At 38.9% G+C, this 18,357-nt stretch overlaps 4 protein-coding genes across 4 annotated transcripts; 2 read left to right on the forward strand and 2 right to left on the reverse strand.

The window, feature by feature from the left end:
• The first annotated feature begins 69 nt into the window (after positions 1-69).
• On the forward strand, positions 70-695 carry LOC148170309 (cytochrome b5-like). The gene is made up of 4 exons (XM_088042801.1): positions 70-312; positions 356-484; positions 529-587; positions 637-695. The coding sequence occupies exons 1-4, from the start codon at positions 199-201 to the stop codon at positions 674-676; spliced, it is 342 nt and encodes a 113-aa protein (XP_087898927.1). The 5' UTR covers positions 70-198; the 3' UTR covers positions 677-695.
• Positions 687-4,592, reverse strand: LOC148170310 (acyl-CoA:lysophosphatidylglycerol acyltransferase 1-like). Its single transcript, XM_088042796.1, has 5 exons — positions 4,135-4,592; positions 3,674-3,882; positions 2,041-2,255; positions 1,714-1,978; positions 687-1,663 (listed from the first exon to the last, which is right to left on the reverse strand). The coding sequence occupies exons 1-5, from the start codon at positions 4,158-4,160 to the stop codon at positions 1,287-1,289; spliced, it is 1,092 nt and encodes a 363-aa protein (XP_087898922.1). The 5' UTR covers positions 4,161-4,592; the 3' UTR covers positions 687-1,286.
• A 36-nt stretch (positions 4,593-4,628) lies between these two features.
• LOC148170311 (uncharacterized) lies at positions 4,629-5,458 on the reverse strand. The gene is made up of 4 exons (XM_088042798.1): positions 5,363-5,458; positions 4,978-5,314; positions 4,774-4,933; positions 4,629-4,724 (listed from the first exon to the last, which is right to left on the reverse strand). The coding sequence occupies exons 1-4, from the start codon at positions 5,422-5,424 to the stop codon at positions 4,645-4,647; spliced, it is 639 nt and encodes a 212-aa protein (XP_087898924.1). The 5' UTR covers positions 5,425-5,458; the 3' UTR covers positions 4,629-4,644.
• Positions 5,459-5,643: 185 nt separating this feature from the next.
• LOC148170312 (uncharacterized) lies at positions 5,644-18,230 on the forward strand. Its single transcript, XM_088042732.1, has 12 exons — positions 5,644-5,889; positions 5,936-6,187; positions 6,414-7,892; positions 8,386-8,445; positions 8,493-9,689; positions 9,735-9,824; positions 9,880-13,068; positions 13,119-14,636; positions 14,682-14,951; positions 14,998-17,534; positions 17,581-17,671; positions 17,717-18,230. The coding sequence occupies exons 1-12, from the start codon at positions 5,775-5,777 to the stop codon at positions 18,163-18,165; spliced, it is 11,247 nt and encodes a 3,748-aa protein (XP_087898858.1). The 5' UTR covers positions 5,644-5,774; the 3' UTR covers positions 18,166-18,230.
• Positions 18,231-18,357: the final 127 nt, after the last annotated feature.

An 18,357-nucleotide genomic window follows, 5' to 3' on the forward strand; every position in this document is an offset into this window, starting at 1 on the left:
GTTTTAATTGCAGGATTAGGTTACGCAGAAATGTTTTATTATTTTTTAATAGGGCAAAAATTAGAACAGTGCTTATCAGACGAAATATAGGTTCAATTAATATTTTACAGACGGAGGGATATAAAATTTAACACAATGTCCTGATAACTAACCGATAACCTCCTTTGATCTCTCTGTGCAAACAACTTAGTTGCGAAAATGGAATCGCAGGTTTATTCGTTTGAAGAAGTTTCACGAAATAATGGGAGCAATGGGAAAACTTGGATTGTAATAAAAGGCGCCGTGTACGACGTCACAAATTTTATAGATGAGGTAAGAAATAAAATGCGGACTCTATGACTGGAGCTATTTTTAGCACCCTGGAGGCGGCGATTTGATCCGGGAATGTGCTGGGAAAGATGCCACTAAAGACTTCGACGACGCTGGTCACTCCAGCGATGCTAAGAAGGATTTGAAGAAGTATAAAATAGGAGAACTCAGAGAAGTTATTGTAATGAGTAAGAAACTCTTTTTAACACGTTTTTTTAGGAGGACCGGCGACAAAAACAGGAGAAGAAAGCAGAAACTGTTGGAAAAGACCAAAGACGGTATACTAATGGGCACGTGATAATTCTTAATCTCTCAATTTTTTTGTAGGAGTTGTTGTAGTTACATCACCTGTGGTCTGATCGATTAAATAAAACACATTTACGTTCGATTGGTTTTTATTACAAAGAAACTCTGAAATTTACAAAAATATGTATAATAAGTTAACCCTGAAGAATTTAAAAAACAACAAGCTACTTAAAAAGAAACGAGATGAGTGCGGTGCTAAAAGTATCGAAACGTGTTAAATCTTCATAAAAAATGGACGTCAACGATTGAGCCTCACAAATTTCGCCGTGGAAAAAAATTAACAACAGAAACCATAGAAAATGCACATTGGTCCTAATCTACTGTACAAAATCTACCATTATGATTACGTAGAAACAAAAAAAACAAACACCCAAAGGCAAGATTGTTCCATTTTATTACTAAAGTTACCCGACTCGAACTAACGAAAAATTCCCTTTCGTTAAGTACGTATATCGAAATTTTCGTTTCTCTCTCGTTTTTTGGAATGCATCACGCGTGTCTCTCGTCCTTAATAAAAATAAAAACGAATCACAGTCGTCTTTGCGCGATTATTGTTACCAAAGCCAACGACTTCTTTCGGTTGGTACAAAGAAAAACGAAAAAACTCGCATTTCTCCGATCTGTCACAGGTACAGTCTTACAAGACAAATCAGATATGCGAGAACGGAGCGCTAGTAAATCAGATAACTACAATAGTGATAAGCTGCTTGGAAAATTTGCACGTGGAGGTACGTCGAGAAGATGAAGAAAAGGTGGAGAATGACGAAACGTAAGTAGTCTTGCTCGACTAGTTGGCCGGAACCGTGGTCCCCCGGAAACTGCCCGGTTTGGTAAAAGAAGTCTAACATTCGCTCTTTTTCTTCCCAGCGATCGAAGAGCCATTTCGTTAGGCTTTCAGTGTCTTTGGGGAGGTCTCTGCAAGGGTAGAGACGGTATAAAAGGGTGGTTTTACACGGAGCGCGGTGCCCGAACACGATTGCTGCTAAATCGATTGGCTCGCCATTTGGGTACGCTACTGTTATGTCGAGGACCCATTCCAAGTCCGACACTACAAGAAAAGAAGTCGTTACAAAATCACATGTTTTTATTCCAGCCTACCTTCAGCACTACACGAATTGTTATTCGCGACTGATTTGGGCCGTACAGTCTCCATGATGGCATGCATGGCCCCCACACGAGGCAAAGACACGTTTTCCAACATAGGAAGTCCGTTCTTCTTCGCGTATCTCTGCGACACCGCTTTTCGTTTTCGTAAAAACCCTCCTTCAGGAAACAACACCATCCATTTCCTGTTGAGTGGTATGAATGTGTCCAAAAGGTGTTTGACTAAAGCTTGTAGTGACTTATCCCTCTTACTTTTACCCTTTATCGAAAAACGTTTGGTAGAAAACGGTGTGTTAACGCTTTTGGGATTTTTTTCCTTACCGACATTATAAAAAAATCGTTATGTAATACGCTGACGATTCCGAAATTTGTGTATTTGAAGAGGCTGTCCATAATCCACATGATATTTGGTAAGATTTGTTTGCGTGAATTGAAGGTAGCCATTAGAAGAGGGACATCGCCTGTCGATTGGTGATTGGCTATCACCAAAGTACGATCGTCGATGCATTTCGTTATGTCATCTCCTATTTCGACCACTGGAAACAATAGGAAATGCTACATGCTAATTATTTTTATCGACTATAATAAAATTAAACTCAGCTAACCGGAAAATTTTGAAGCATCATTTCAAGTTTCGCGCCTTGGCATTTCAGAGGTGAAATTTAAACTACTTATTACTAACTTTATCACTAATAAATGACCGTACTGACCTATTTTAACTTCTCTTGTATTGCGGCAGTGTGACATTTCGGTCAAAGCTGCTGAGAGTAATTTTACGCGGGAATGTTACATTTCGTTTTTTTGCCAAAAGCTAATAATAATAATTCGATTTCCAATGAGTTTTCCGAAACGACGTGAGTCAACGGTATGAATAAATCAAGGAAATGTTAAACACTAAACATATTTTTGTGGGCAGGTCCGAATTCGATAAGGAAAAAACTCGACTATATGAAATATTTATCAACTTTATGCACGCGACAGAAAAATGAGCAGTTTTGCTCATAAATATTGAATTAAAACGTTAATTGCCAATTCACTTTCCTTTTTCACCTTCGCAACTATTAATTATGTAACATTTGTGCCGAATTTTGTGCACATTTTCCACGATATGACGCATAAACAGTGTGATGAATGAAATTTCTTAAAAAACAAACAGAGAGGTCATGAACGGATGCACCTGTGAAAATTAAACGGTTTTATCTTTCGTTCGCTTTGTTTATTATTCGTCCTTGTTTTATGTGTTCATTATGAGTGTCCTCATTACCTTGAACCATAATTTGCCCTTATCTCTATTGCTTTATGCGACCCAAGTTAGCGTAATACCAATAACCCGATTATTGAAAAATTGGAGGAGGGTTGTTGATTTAATGGAAAGTTTCGATCGGCGTTTTAATAATAGCTCTGCTTGGACGCAAATGGGAAGGGAAATTCGTTTTTAATTCAGGGGTGTTAAAACGGTATCTGTGGCCCATTTTACTCGTTTTTTAGAAAATACTGAATAATTTTTAAACAGACAACGCTGGGAATTACTTATCTAAATTAGCCCGTGATTTGAACGGGTTTTTCTGTTCTGTTGAGTAAATACGGGGACAATTGCTGCTTTTATATCTAAGCCTGTTTTGTGTTCTCACGACTCATTCATTGCTTCGTTCACTGTGTCAAATAAAATATTCTAACATTGTTTATAGGTCGTTAGAACAACCTTGCACATTCTGTCTGAAGATGTTATTGGGTATTGAATGTCACAACAAAACCGGTTTACGTTGATTCATGACTATTTTCGACTTTTCCGAAATGGTTACTGATAACGATGAGGGCGTTATCAGTTGGTAACCACGTGTCTGTAGCGCTTATTCTTATCACAATGGAACAAATTGAGCTTCTCGGTTTGTCATGATAGCATTTCGCTGTATTTACGTAATCTTACGACCTTGGAGTAATTAATAAAAATTACCGTCATATCCTGCTGACCAACTCCACATCGAGACCATAGCTAGGAGCCAGTGAAAGAAGTAGCCTTCTATCCTCCAGTAGACGTCGGGGTTGACTTTCCGAAGGGGTGACAATATCACCATCCAAACGACATATGTCGGAATACAATACACATTGTTCACTAGAATAAAGCACAGCCTAAACAACGCCTTCGGTAGCTTGTACCAATTTCTGAAAAGAGTTAAAGTAAATCAATAGCGGGAAAGATTTAAGGGGGCTGATAATTTCCGTTCTACGCAGCGCAAATTAAAAAGTACTTTAATATGATTAGAGTTAAATCGGATGTGGGCGTAATGGCTCTTTTGTTGTTCAATTCGTGTGGAGGCAATAAATCTGAATTACCCCCCTTTCTAACTTTTAGGTTATGTTATTGGTGTTTTGGTGTCACGAAATGAGCCCCCATTATGTAACAATCATACTCACTGCGTTAGATATCGTATTTGATCCATTGTCTTAATTTCACTATCTAAGTTTCATTCCTTCGTCTGAAATTTCGAAAAAAATCAACCAAGATACCCTCGTGCTATTGTTACAAAAATAAAATAATCGATGACTCCTGCACGCCAGTGGTTTAAATAAATAAACTGCAATTGCACCCACAGATTGATAACTTCACAATTTTATTTTTATATGCACACTAAGAAAGATAATAATAGCCGCCGATTTGTCCATTATCACTCAAAATTCGAATTTGTACGCTTAGGAACGTTTTTACCAGAATTTGCATGGTTATTAATTCTCCACTTATCTAATCTAACAAAATCGAATGTTATTTTCCGTGCCGGTTTTACATCCCGATTTCACCTGCCGCTATCAACGAAAACAGTCAAATGAACTGATAACAATGCTAAATGTGACGTGCGGTTAAATGTCAAGATGACAGTTCTACACTAGCGCCAACTAAAAAAAGCGCCAAATTCAAAAAAAACTTTATTAATCGTCTAGAACATCGTCCAACCACTGTTCTAAATCTGTTTCGCCCTTCTGTCTCAATGGGGGCTCCTCCGGTACAACTAAAAATATTAATATAACACGTCGCGAGCTCGAAATACAAATTACTACTGTTTTTTGATGGCGAGGCCTCTGACCCGTTTGAATCATCTGATCCTTCGCTGTCTGACCCGAAAATCACATCCGGCTTCTTACATTTATAATTCTTCAAGTAATTCTGATAATCGGAATGTTTATCGTCTAGCGCTGTCATCAGTTTTTGGCGACCTTCCTAAAACCCACTTATCATTTGCCACAGCTAATAATACCACATACAGAGATATATTTACTGTCTATCCCACATCTCTCATTGAATCGAATCGTCGCTAAACTTTTTTCCAATAGAGTCAGGTCTAAATTAAACAGGGACGTCACTGGCTCAGAAACATCTAAAATGTCTTTATCACTCTTGAACTGAAAATGACTGCCAAGAGTGATGGGGGCGTTTGCCAAAACTGCAAAGTCAGTGCTGCTAGTGACTTTATTTTCTACTTCTTTTATCTCGTAGCGGTCCCAGTTCGACTCTAAAGAGACTTTAGGCTTGGAAGGAGGCACATGAGTTGGTGGTTTATTTTTGTTGTACTTTTTCTTGACAGTGCGGTGCTTCACCCCTCTAAAATAAATATTTTAGATGTTATTATCACAAAGAATAAATATTTGCCTCGATTTGGCGTCGTCTTTATCCATTACTCGAGGTTCAACCAAAACAAAAACACATGACATAACCTTTAAGTTTGTTTTGATAATGGAAGTGTCTAAGATTACGTTCTTTTTTTTGACTTTTTTAGACTGTATTCAAAACATATTCCGTAGTTTTTTTGTCTCTGCCTTTTGGAATTATAAATTGGTGGTGTTACTCTTGAGTGAGTGTTTTTGAGATTACTGGGTGTGATAACTTGATTATTATTTTTCATGTGCACTTTAGACACATCCCACGTGACATCTTTTGGTTAAAAAGTTTACGTTAACCTTTATTCAGGTTTTTTGTAATAATTACTAAGTATTTGAAAAATTCCAGCTAAATACGACTCGAAGACGAGAATTTAACTAATTCTGATGTTTTTCTTAACACAATGGTGCAAGTTTATTGCAAACTGTGCCTCCAAGGCCTACTATACACCCAATGGAAATTTCATACAGCCCAAAAGCAACATTTGCAACATTTACCTTTTAAAATAGTTATTAAAGGTGGTATCTAATATTTGTAGACCATTGTCTTAAACCACTTCTTTAGGGCCCCTTTTACGGGATAAAGTGGACGAGCTGTATGCTTACTTTATAAATTTTGGGGGGATTAGAAGTCAGGATGTTATTCAGGATGGTGATAAAATTAGTGTGGAATATCGATTTTGGGATGCAAGGGTTCATTCCGAGATCATCCATCAGGAACATAGAATTGGGGACCAGGAGCTTGAGATTAGTTGGTACAAGAAGAATGCTTTAGGGACTTTAGAATATGTCAAGGAAAATGAGAGGATGAGACAAGGTGGGTGGCGAAAGTTAATTTCTTAACTAATTGATCATTAATTCCTAATATTATTACCTATATTACTCTAAAAATCCAACATGAAATGTTAAATAACTGAGAAATACAAACAAATTGGTATTGACTTTCCTTAATTTTATCTGAAAAACACTTATTAATTATAAAAAATTAGAAAAAAAATTAAATCAAACTTGTGCGTATTTAACTCAAAATTTAATTTTTTTAGAAAAGTTCGTCTACCGAAAACTCGCTCTACTAAGCGAACTGAAATCGCTTTCAACATTCTCGGAGCAACTCACCCTTCTCCAAAACAAGCTAGAAATTGTCCAAAAAGAAATGAAGATAAACCGCCAAAAAATCTACACCGATCTCACTTCCGCTATATCTTCCAACTTCCGACACTCTAAAATTCACTTTTTCGGTTCAGCCATCACAGAACTGTTTCTTCACGACAGCGATTTGAACATCTACATTGATAACACAGACGGTGAAAAATCCACTCTAGAACTCCTGTCGGATTTAATCAAGACATGTGAGAACTTCCTTGATGTAACACTAGCCGACAGTCGGATAAAATGCCGTCATAAACAAACTCAAGTTTCTTGTAAGATTGATGTTAAAAGCGAGCTACCGGTTGGAAACAGCGAGTTGGTGAAGTACTACTTGACTTTGAACGAAAAGTTGAAGTTCTTCACCTTGCTGGTGAAGTTCTGGGCCGATTGTCACGGCTTCCGGGAGATTTACGGCGGATATGCTTTATCTCTGATGGTTATTTTTTATCTTCAGCGCGCTTTTCAACTCCCTTTAGTCCACGATCTTCAGAAAGATCTTCCGGTTGACGAAGTCGACGGGTGGAACTGCGCGTTCGGACCGGTAGAATTCTCAAGCTCTGTCTTAGAAAATACAACAATGGTGGAACTCCTCTCTGGATTCTTCACTTTTTATGCTAACTTCGACTATGAGCATCAAATCGTGACGCCGTTTTTCGGGCCCGTTGATGAAAAAAACAAATTTGCTGGATTTTACGTCCAAGATCCTTTTGAACACTCTAGAAATGTTGCTCCGGTGACTTTATCAACATCGGGGAAATTTACAGCCGCGTGCAGACAATCGTTAAAAGTGCTTCCTTCAAACATGTTCGATTTATTCATGTTTTCTCATGACGCGAAGATTTATCTCCGGAAAGATAAGGGGAGAGATGAAGACTGGATTTGTGCGCTTTTAGCACTCACTGAAAAAAACCTGAAAGATGTCTGTTCTGAAGTCGAAGACTCTTTTATTCCGACTGAAATTGTGTACTGTTGCAAAGGCTGTTGTAAGTTCCTAGATGACAAAGACGCTGTTATGAAAGTGACGTTGAAATTTGAAACTCCTCTTGGAGTGACCATCTATTTTGAAAAGGAGGGCGACTGTGACATTCTGTTTCATGTCATACATTTCTTCCACACGAATGTGATCAAGCTTTTGAAAGACAGATCATTTGTTGAGCGAATGGAAAAGTCTCCAAAGGTGGTGGAGAAAGCTGCAAAAATTTTACAGGAAAATAAAGTCAAGACAGAAGTGGATTGTTCTATTGAACTTCTATCAAGTGATGACGAAGTCGAAGAAATCTCTTCGAAGGTAGAAGAAGTTCCAGAAGAACTGAAAACAGATGTGGATCTGACTGTGGAGAGACCTTCGTCGATTGAGTGCGAAAATATTGCAGGTACCTCCAACTTTTCCTCAGAATAATAATAAAAGTTAATGATAATTTATGTTCACAACAAACTGTTTAGAGATAAATATTTGTTTAATTTGGCTTTAGCAATATTTGAACAATGCATCATTTCCCGTTTGAAAGATCGAAGTTGATATTAATTTCCTCTTTTTATTACAAATTTGGTCAAGGATTAGTGAAACAAAAAATTTAATATCGATTATGTTATACAAACAATGAATATAATTGATCTTTTAGTTTTACGTTTGTTGAAATTACAAGTAAATTTTTATTGTTGCTTAACAAAGAGTTTGTATTTTTAGCATATCATAAAAATTCAATAGAAATTACGTTATGACCTTGCGTGACGGTAATTCCAGGTCAGATGGCAGTACAATTGTATTCTAAAATAATTTACCTAATCGCATTAATATTCTTTCTGTGAATTTCTACTTTGCTTTCTATATTTGTTATTTCTTCTGAAGCTAATGATTCTTTATAGATTTAGAAACCACACATGAAGACAAAACAACCACAGAAGAAATTGTTGATTTTCGCAATGGTACGCTGCTTTCGCTTCTTCCACAAAAAATAACTTCTTTTTTTCAGCCATCGTGGAAGCAGCCACGTTATCTGACCAAACGGCGATTCTCTCTAAAATTCCGCGAGTTGGGAAACTCTCTGATTGCGGAACCATCACGACAGATTTGGTTTCAATATTCCCTGATTCTAAAATCGAATTAATCGACTCCTTAATGTATCCTCCAACTTACGAAATTTTTATCAACTTAAAAGAAAATGACTTGGAACTGATTCACGAAAGGCTATTTAAACATCCGCAATTCGCTGATATTCTTCCCGGAGACTCTTCGGTTAAATGCAGACATGTTGGTACCGATTCCTTCTGTGTTTTGAACTTTACGAAGCCTCTTTTGAGTACGACTAACTTGCTAAAGTACTACTTGAATGGTGACAACGTCCAGTTGTTGACTGTTTTCGTTGAACTGTGGGCATCTCATTTCTTCGATGCTTTCAACAGTTATTCTTTGTATCTCATGGTAATCTTCAGTCTTCAACAGGAACCTTTCAATTTTCCGTCAGTGGCGCAACTTCAAGACGAAACTCCCGTCACGTCTCGTACTTACAGTCTTCTGGAGTTAGTGGAACATTTCTTTAGTTTTTACTCCACTTTTGACTACACGAAATACGCGATTTGTACGTATTGTGGATCCGCTGTTGAAAAAGTCAGTTTTCTGGAGCCGTACAACAATCTTCCTGAAGCTTATCGGCCGTACATTCAAGGAAAGAAAAAGTTTCAGACGCATCCAGGGATTTGCATTCAGGATCCGTTCGGACACTGGAGCAACGTATCAGCTTCTGTATCGCCGGAAACCAGTGGGAATTTCTCAGCTTTGTGTCGCATGGCCGCGGGTTTAAAAGTCTCGAATTTGTCACCATACCTGAATTTGGAAGTACACAAATGCAATTCTTTTGTGATAAAGAAGAAGGAAGGTGCGTCACGAGAAACTGTACAGGGCCATATGTTGTACATTCTCACGAAGATCTTGGGTTGTGTGGTGACGGAATCTCAAACTGGATATGATTGTAAAGTCCCTGTCGGAATTTGGGACAAGACTTTGAAGCAGTCAAACAAAGATGAAGACTCAAAAGAGATGGTCTGGGATTGTATTAAAGTTAATTTAGTCGTAGAAGACATTGTACAAGTTACTGTTCACGGTGATAATGGGGGCTTACATTTATTACAAGCGATTTACACGAAAATGCTGAACTTGGGTTGTTCCGAGGGTAAGTGGGGTTTATTTTCAACAAGAATTCAAAATAATTGTTTAGATACTGGGGAAAACGAATTAGGCAGTGTTGCAACAAGCCATCAACCGGATCAAAGTCAAAAAGTGACAGTGAAGACAGAGGAAACTTCGAGTAAGTTTAACGTTCTTCTTTAGTTTATTTTGTCGTAACTTTCACTTTATTGCAGCAACCTTTGAAGATTTCAAAAATAACTTATTTACGAAAATCAATAGTGGCGCAACCTTCGATGACCAAATCTCAATCTTAATCACCACTTTAGATCTACTCAAACCTCAAATTGAAGCGAAGTCTGCTGCAGTCTGTAAAGATCTACAATCAACTTTGAGCTCTATAAGCCCCCAGATAACAATATTCGGATCTACAGTGTCAAATCTCATTACTTACAAAACATGTTTGGACATCTTCATAGACACCCAAACAAGTACAATAGAGAAAATAGCTCCAATCCGCACAAAACTCGATCAATCTAAGAAATTTACTCAGATTGATTACAATTCACGTGTATTGAAATGCACGCACGTGGAAACAGAACTCTGTTGTTATATTCATATTAGTGACAAAAACAGACTTGTGAGTGGTACCGAACTTGCAAGAAATTTCGTGAATCTCCATGAAAAAGTGCGTAAAATTATGTTGTTTTTGCGATTTTGGGTTGATTGTACAGATTTGGCTATACTTCCCAAACATATTCTCGATCTGTTGGTGATTTTCTACTTGCAGCAGGAACCGTACAAACTACCTCCTTTGAACGATCTTCAGAAAACAACAGATCTAAGTGTGCTTGAATGTACTTCTATCTTCACGTTGATCGAAGATTTTTTCAAGTTCTACGGTAATTTCGACTACTTTACCTACATAATTTCGCCCAATTCTGGTTGTCTTGTTGAAAAAGGTCGACACTTGTTGGAAATCACTCAACCGTGGTTGACCATGGAAGACCCTGTCGCAGCTTCTGGTATCATCAGCACGAATTTGCAAAGAAACTTTGGTATCATTGTGTCGAAATTCAGGAAAGCACTGTGTGTTATGTACGGGAAAAACAGAAAGAAAAATCTTGTTCACGCTTTACTGACGCGCTCTTATATGAACACATCTCAGTTTCAAATCATCCATGATTCAAATCTTGACGAAAAGACGTGGCAAAGTGAGGTTTTACAAGTCTTCCTTCAAATCACGAAAGAGCTGTTGGGAAGTACCGTCAAGGAGGTGAAGTGCCAGAAACGCGGTCTTATTCATCGAATTTCTCACTACAAACCATCTCATGATGAAAATGCGTTGCAGAAAGTCATAGATTTACCTGAAAGCGCCAGTGAGTGGGAAAAAGATAAAGTTTTGATACCGTACGTTCTTGGAAAAGGACACGCACATGTACAAGCTGTACGTGTTTCCTTCCTCCAAAAGCCAACGAGAATTGTTTTTGTTTTTGAGGAAGCGAACTGGTTTTACTATCAGTATCTTCATATAATCTACACGAGGATGATGAAGTTTTTGCCGAATAGAAGTGACGATGGAATGCAAGTTTTGAGTAGAGACGCCGAGGTTGATCAGAACTCCAAAACAGAGTCTGAAGACCAAACTTTGGTAGAACTGAGTCACCAAGAAATCAAAAATAAACCAAGTCAGGACTCTGTTGAATCAAAAATCGAAAAAATGGAAGAAATCAGTGAAGCCTCTCCTTTGGAAGCTACGACTGAGTGTGTATCAGACATCGCAGATCAACTTGAAGAACTGTTAACGAAGGTTATAAATAAACTTGAAACTGATTCGATAAAAAACAACCAGGAGATTCTGGAAATGGTCAAAAGTGAAGATATTCAAGATACTGCTTCCGCAACATTCGCCGAACAAGCCTCCAACTTCTTCCGAGATTTCCAGAGCGCTGCGTCTTCTCAAAAAACTATATTGGAAGCAGTAGAAGCTGATCTGGTCTCCGTGTTTGAAAACAAAGTTAAGCATTACCAATTTTTTGGTTCAATCACAAGCGGTTTGGATACAGAAACCACATGTATACACGTTTATGTGGAATTAGACGGGCTCTTAGGTTCTTCCGAATTTTTTCAAAAATTGGACGCTTTGTTGATTTCCCCGCCTTGCAAGTTTATATACACTTCAACGTCGGGTGGGCCGAAATACATGTTTACTCATATTAAGACACAGACCTCTGTTATAGTTTACTGCAAAGACGATTTTGGTATTCATAATACAAGACTGATTAGGTACTATTTGAACTTGGATGAAAAAGTGTTGACTTCTATGGTCATTATAAAGAGTTGGGTTGATCGCCAAGAAGGCCTTAAACAGTTCTCGATTTATATCCTAGCGAACATGATGATCTTCTATTTGCAACAAATGTATAAACTACCGTCTGTTGTACACTTACAGAGTCGTACCGCTGCACATATGCTTGATGGCTGGAATTGTGCCTTCGAGACGATTGAATTTAACATGAAAGACACCACCACATTGGAGATTCTTAAAGGTTTTTTCAAGTACTATGGCGATTTTGATTACTTTTCTTTTGTGATTACGCTTTTCTTCGGCTCACCTATTGCTAAAACTCGGTTTCTTTTTCCATACACTTTACCTGAAGTATACGAACCTTACATTAAGAAACACTGCCAATTGAGTGTTGACCAAGGAATGTGTATACAAGCTCCTTTCGTGCATTCGAACAACGCTTCTAGCTTCGTGACGTACCAAATCGCGAGCACTTTCGCGGGTTGTTGCAGACATGCCACGAAAATTTTACAACAATCAGAAGAAGGGTTGCTGGAAAAATTATTAACACCTCAACTCCCTAGAGTTTCTGAATTCACTATCACACGTCCGGAGGGCGAAAATGTCGAAGACTGGAGCGGAACTATTACAAACCTTCTTCGGAAAATTCTCAAGCAAGTTTTTGGTGGTACCAGCCCACCCAACACGCTGACGAAATTTCAGTATCATTACTCATTTCCGAGTCATATTCTACACGGCCGAATCAAAGTTTTGAAAAATGTACTAAAGCAATTACATCGTAGTACTAGTTTGATTGATAAAGAGATTGCAGTTACTTCCAACATGAAGCAGAATATAAAAATCAATCTTTGGTCTGAGGTGACTGTTACTGAAGACTTTGACAACGATAAAGTTGTAATGAAATTACCCGGAAACTATATGGACCATGCGTGCCACTTTTTGTACACTCGACTAATGAAGTTTTTGAATTGCAAGTTCAGCAGAGCAACTGTTGTAAGTGATGATGCGCCTTTGCCTTCAAAGAAGATAAAACTTGACTTTCCTTCGAATGAGTCCGTGGAAGAGGAAAAGGGGGCGCGTGTTTCGGTTGTCCCAGGACTAACTCCTGCACCAAACAGTAAGTACGAATCTCCACGTATTTGCATGAGGGTAATTTTTTTCTTACAGAAAACTCCAAACAAACTATTCTTAATAACACAAGGAACATTTTGAATTTCACAACGCAAGTATCTCAATTCTGTCAAATGCTGGTAGATCCACAAACTGTTGAACGATATCGCCAACTCGTCCACGATGACTTACATTCAGTTCTATCGACACGATTCACGTTTGACAAGATTCACTTCTTTGGTTCTTCAGTGACCGGTTTGTTTACCAGCGACAGTGATTTCAACATGTATGTGGACAATTTGAAAAAAAACACTCAAGAAACAATGATGGAGGCTTTAAAACTGGCGTTATCGGACGGCAATAAATTTTCAGTGACTTGTACTTCGTCGGCTGCTTTGGTCAAGTTTAAACACAACGGAAGTGGTACAGAATGTTGTTTACACTTCCTGTCCAGACTGGCAGTTTGTAACACACTTTTGCTACAGTATTACTTAACACTGGACCCTAAAGTCCGCCAGTTCTTGTTTTTGATGAAGTCATGGTCAGAAAGTTGCGACAAAAAAGAGTCTCAACTTACCAAACACGTCTTGTATTTGATGGTAATTTTCTACCTACAACAACCACCGTACAATTTTCCATCCGTCGCAGACCTCCAGAGAAACGCTCCTGACGACATTATTGACGGTTGGAACGGAGCTTTCACCCCGATGGAGTTTGAAAGCAAGCCGTTGAAAACAGTAACAATTAAAAACTTGATTGTTGGTTTTTTCTCGTTTTATGCCAATTTCGATTATTTTTCCTACGTGATTGCACCGTTTTTTGGTTTCGCGATTGAAAAGATGCGTTTTTGCCGTCCGATCGATCTTCCACCTTGTTACCAACGTGCCAAGAAAGACAAATTCGTCTTCGTGGACTTGTCAATTTTTGTCCAAGACCCGTTCGAGCACTGTAGAAACACAGCGACTGAAGTGACCCATCAAGGAGTTGCGAGATTTGCGGCTTCTTGTCGTAACGTCCTCGAAGTGTTCAAGTCTACAGAAAAGGGCTTGTTGTATCGCTGGATGTCGCAGTGTCGGAACGACTCTTTCATGCGCACTTTTGAAATCGCGAAAGGGCCAGAATTAGAACCAGGACAATGGTTCTTGAAGGTTAAAAACGCGGTTTTGATTATTTTGACGAAGATACTTTGTTGTAAAGTTATTGATGTGAACGAGAAGAAGAAAGGTGGTGATATAGATCAGATTGTGATTAACTGTATGGGGTTGAGGAACATGTGGGACCACAGAATTGATATTTTGAAGGCAGGAAGAAAGGAATTAGCCCCGGAAGCGTCTCAACTTGACAAAGACATCTTCGTTTCGAAGGTGATAATGAATGACCAAAAAAGAATCTCAAATTGGTGTTTCAACGTGGAGTTGAAGTTTGTCAAAAATCCGGTTTTTGTCAGGGTTTCAATGCAGGTCAAGAAGAAGCCCCATCTAATGCATTTTTTCTACACAAGAGTCTTGATGGCTTTGGAGAGTGACGTAACAGAAGTGGAGGCTTGTGGCACCAGCATTCCTTGCAAACAATTAAGTAAGTTGCGCCATTACTTAGACCCTAGTTTACAGTTTTTTCTAGACATCGCTCGCAGCACAATATCTCAACCTTACAAAATTCTAGTCACGGGTTCTTTCGGCAGCGAAGACATCTTAAACCTCCACAGCTATTTTCTCAATTTCGGCAAAATAACCATTTTGAAAATCGTAGGTGAAGACCGGAAACTTGCAGTGGAGTACAGTTTCGAAGCTCTGTCTGTCTACCTCTCAATCATTCAAAAAGAACACAGTTGTTACGGACGTCCCTTGAAAATCATCCCTCTAGCCCCGTTGAAAGATAACATTTCTTACGGTAAGTCTCCACCATCATTCTCCATCTCTTCATGTTAACTTTCCAGCGAAATTCGAAGACCCCAAACTTGCAGCGATCCACGAAGTGGTCCCCCACGCCACATTCAACGAACAACTGAACGCGTTGTGGGATCACTTCAACAATTATACAGTTAAGTTGAATATGAAGAGCCACCGGAAGATCATCCACGACGATCTTAACTCAGTTCTTGATGTTAAGTTTACGAAAACTGCAGCTAACTTCGAGCCGAACACCGTGGATGTGACTTTTGAGTTCGACAACTACGATTTTTTGATAGATAATGTCGTACCTGAGCGATTCAGTGATTTAAAGGATTTGATTTCCAAAAGCGAGAAGTTTCAAGATGTGGTACAATTCTCTGATGTGATCAGTTGCGTGCATGTCAAGACACTCACTTGTTGTTACTTGCGCCTCAACACTGGAGTGGAAAACGCAACGAATAAGTTACTTAAGTACTACTTAAGTTTAGACAGCAAGTTGCAGACGTTTGTGATGATGATCAAGTTTTGGTTGAACTACCACAGTTTTGTTGGTGCTGATTCGTTTTCAAACAGAGCGGTGTTATTGTTGGTCATTTTCTACCTTCAACAAGAACCTTACTGTCTTCCAAGTCTGAGAAAATTGCAAGAGGGTGCGACTTCGGAAGAAGTGGAAGGTTGCCACATTGCGTATGCTGAAATTGTCGATTTTAGTAGTACGAATTTGGAGCAAGCGACAATCTTAGAGTTGGTGACAGGTTTTCTTCGATTCTACGCGAAGTTTGATCACATTTCGTACGTAATCTCGCCATATTTGGGGTCTGCGGTTCCAAAAACCTCATTTTTACTATCTTCCACTCCTTCAGGTTGCCCAAAACTTGACGTGTCTTCTGGTATTTGCATCCAAGACTTCTTAAAACACAACGTCAACATCTCTCAGATTTCGTCTGACACAGCCGGGAGCTTCACCAATCTTTGTCGACGTTCCTTGGAATTGATGCAAAGCAACGAGAAGCTCCTTCTGCATAAACTTCTTTTGGAGAGCCACAGTTGTCTGTACGACTACCCTGAGTTTGTTATCGACAAGAAAGACAGCCAAGACCAAAAAGAATGGGCCGAAAGTGTTACAACCATAATGGTGAAGATCCTGACGGAGGTCATGTCATATAAACTGTCCCTCATTCCAGTTTTTAATTCCGAACAGTATAGTTATGGTTGCGTGGGCCAGTACAACGTCTGGGCGAGAAGATTAGAAACCGAGAAATTGTTGGCGCTGAAGTCCCGAGGAATTGACGACGAAGTTGCGATCACCAAAGAAGTTATTCGTTTGTTCCCAGAGGAAGTTGAGTGGAAATTATTCGTGGATTTGGTTTTCATGAAGGATCCCAGCAGAGTTAAAGTTGTGTTTGTAAAGAAACCTGGCTGTTGTAATGTTTTCCATATTTGCCACTTTCTTTATACTCGAATGGTAAGATTCTTAGACGGCGAAACGGAGGAAGTGAAAGTTGAGGAAATGAAGGACTGTGAAACTGGTAACATGGAGGATGCCATCGATTTACCGGAAGAAAGCAGTAGCGTCCAGCACGCCGTCGAAGAAGAAGCAAAAGTAACAACCTCTGGTGAGAAAGAAGATCTCGAACAACCTGAGATGTGTGAAATCTCGGAAAAAGTACAAGAAAAAGAAGCAGAGACGAAGGATTTGCAGGAAGAGGGAAACAGCCTTTGTACAACTTCAAGAGACCTTGAACGATCTAAAGAAGAAGAAACAAAGACCAAAAGCCTCTCCGAAGCAGGAAGCAGCCCCAGTACAACTTCAAGTCTGAAGCGTCAGCGGTCTGAGGAGGAAGAAGATGACATTCCTTCCGACTTCTTCGACGACTTTTCCAACGAAGACTTTTTGAATGGATTTGAATGGGAGCAGGATTCCCCACAAGGAACCCCAAAAAAGGAATCTGTTAAAAAAGGGACACCTGCAAAGAAAACTCGTGAAAAATTTCCAGTAACCAGACGTCGTCGCTCCAGGTCGCGACCGCGCGATAGAAGAGAAGACAGATTTGCGAGGAAACGTAGAAGAAGCACAGATATTGATCGCTCTCCATCAAAACCATCAAAGCCCAGAGAAGGAAGAAAATGCCGAAGAAGTCGTAGCCGCAGTAAACCACGCTACAGATTGCCGAAAGCCAAGAGAAGATCAGGAGATCGGAGTTGTAGTAGTAGTAGTACTGATTCTTCTCGAAAGGAAAAACTGTTGGAGGAAATTAAAGCGAAATTGAATGAGGTGAAGCCCGTTTGTAGTAATTGTCCGGTTGTACCACTTAAGAGAAGATCAATTGATCGGAGTTGTAGTAGTAGTAGTTCTGATTCTTCTCGAAAGGAAAAATTGTTGGAGGAGATTAAAGCGAAATTGAATGAGGTAAAGCCTGTTTGTAGTACTTATCCGGTTTTGCCACCTCAAATATTTCCTCCTTCATTGCCTCCTTTCGTGGCAGTACCAAATTACACGGACTTTCTGATGGCGACTCCTTTAGTTTCCAATCAAGTTCAAGTTGTCCCAACTTTTCCAGGAGAGTTAAAACAAGTTAATGTAAGTGTAAGATTAGTACGAGCTGAGATAATTTTGTTTTTTCTAGATTGAGAAAACCAATCTATCGGCTTTTTTGACGAACCCTCAACAAGCTCAGCAACTACAAACTTTTGCTAACGCCCAAAGAAAAGTAAAACGTAAGTATAATTTTGTGGTTTTCATAATCTTATCATAGTTTCCAGTGCTAGCACGCGCTTACGACATAATCAACATCATGTCCGAAAACTCAAAATTTGCTTTGAAGCCTCGACCAATTCCAAATCCGCGAAAATTGTACCAATCACCTTTAAAAAAGACATCCATTGTTAGATTTTCCTTCACATCGCCATCAAAACATGCTTCAGAAGACCCATTTTTGGAACTCCTTAATAAGATTTTACAAAGAATTGGAACAATGATTAATTTTCAAGAGCAACCACTTGAAGATCTTGCAGAATCCGTAGAGAAAGCGATACGCAAGCGTTCTTCGAGGAATAAAGAGACTGTTAAGAGTATTTTAGAAAAAACTTTTCTAGGGGTTACTAGAGAAAACCAGATAGAGAAAATTGACGCAACCACTCAGTGTGGCGTTGTAACGAACGACATGGAAATACAAGTGATGAGGAAAAAGAATAAACGTGATTTAAGTTAGTTGTAGAATATTAATTATTTTTGTTACAGTTTTTTTATTTTTGCAATTAAATATCATAATTTGTTCTTTCGTTTAATTCTTGGAGTGCCAGTGGAAGGTTCCGGTATTCAAGAAGGGGATGTTGTAGTGCCGGCAATGTACCTCTCGCCACAACTTAATCCGGTTATCAACAACCAATGAAATTCAATTGCA

This window comes from Gnatocerus cornutus, chromosome 8 (assembly GCF_029298725.1).
Source record: "Gnatocerus cornutus isolate USDA-ARS CGAHR chromosome 8, icGnaCorn1.1, whole genome shotgun sequence".
In the NCBI taxonomy this organism is placed as follows: Eukaryota; Metazoa; Arthropoda; class Insecta; order Coleoptera; family Tenebrionidae; genus Gnatocerus; species Gnatocerus cornutus.

What these genes read in the sequence shown, in the direction of transcription:
- LOC148170309 (XM_088042801.1), top strand. Translation starts at nt 199, where the DNA reads ATGGAATCGCAGGTTTATTCGTTTGAAGAAGTTTCACGAAATAATGGG. An exon ending in TCACAAATTTTATAGATGAG is followed by an intron (nt 313 to 355) that starts GTAAGAAATAAA and finishes AGCTATTTTTAG; the next exon opens with CACCCTGGAGGCGGCGATTT. An exon ending in AAATAGGAGAACTCAGAGAA is followed by an intron (nt 485 to 528) that starts GTTATTGTAATG and finishes ACGTTTTTTTAG; the next exon opens with GAGGACCGGCGACAAAAACA.
- LOC148170310 (XM_088042796.1), bottom strand. Translation starts at nt 4,160, where the DNA reads ATGGATCAAATACGATATCTAACGCA. An exon ending in TTGGTCAGCAGGATATGACG is followed by an intron (nt 2,256 to 3,673) that starts GTAATTTTTATT and finishes TATTGTTTCCAG; the next exon opens with TGGTCGAAATAGGAGATGAC. An exon ending in CAATTCGTGTAGTGCTGAAG is followed by an intron (nt 1,664 to 1,713) that starts GTAGGCTGGAAT and finishes CTTTTCTTGTAG; the next exon opens with TGTCGGACTTGGAATGGGTC.
- LOC148170311 (XM_088042798.1), bottom strand. Translation starts at nt 5,424, where the DNA reads ATGTCATGTGTTTTTGTTTTGGTTGAACCTCGAGTAATGGATAAAGAC. An exon ending in AAAGACGACGCCAAATCGAG is followed by an intron (nt 5,315 to 5,362) that starts GCAAATATTTAT and finishes TATTTATTTTAG; the next exon opens with AGGGGTGAAGCACCGCACTG. An exon ending in GGCCTCGCCATCAAAAAACA is followed by an intron (nt 4,725 to 4,773) that starts GTAGTAATTTGT and finishes TAATATTTTTAG; the next exon opens with TTGTACCGGAGGAGCCCCCA.
- LOC148170312 (XM_088042732.1), top strand. Translation starts at nt 5,775, where the DNA reads ATGGTGCAAGTTTATTGCAAACTGTGCCTCCAAGGCCTACTATACACC. An exon ending in TGAGTGCGAAAATATTGCAG is followed by an intron (nt 7,893 to 8,385) that starts GTACCTCCAACT and finishes GATTCTTTATAG; the next exon opens with ATTTAGAAACCACACATGAA. An exon ending in GAAAGATAACATTTCTTACG is followed by an intron (nt 14,952 to 14,997) that starts GTAAGTCTCCAC and finishes TTAACTTTCCAG; the next exon opens with CGAAATTCGAAGACCCCAAA.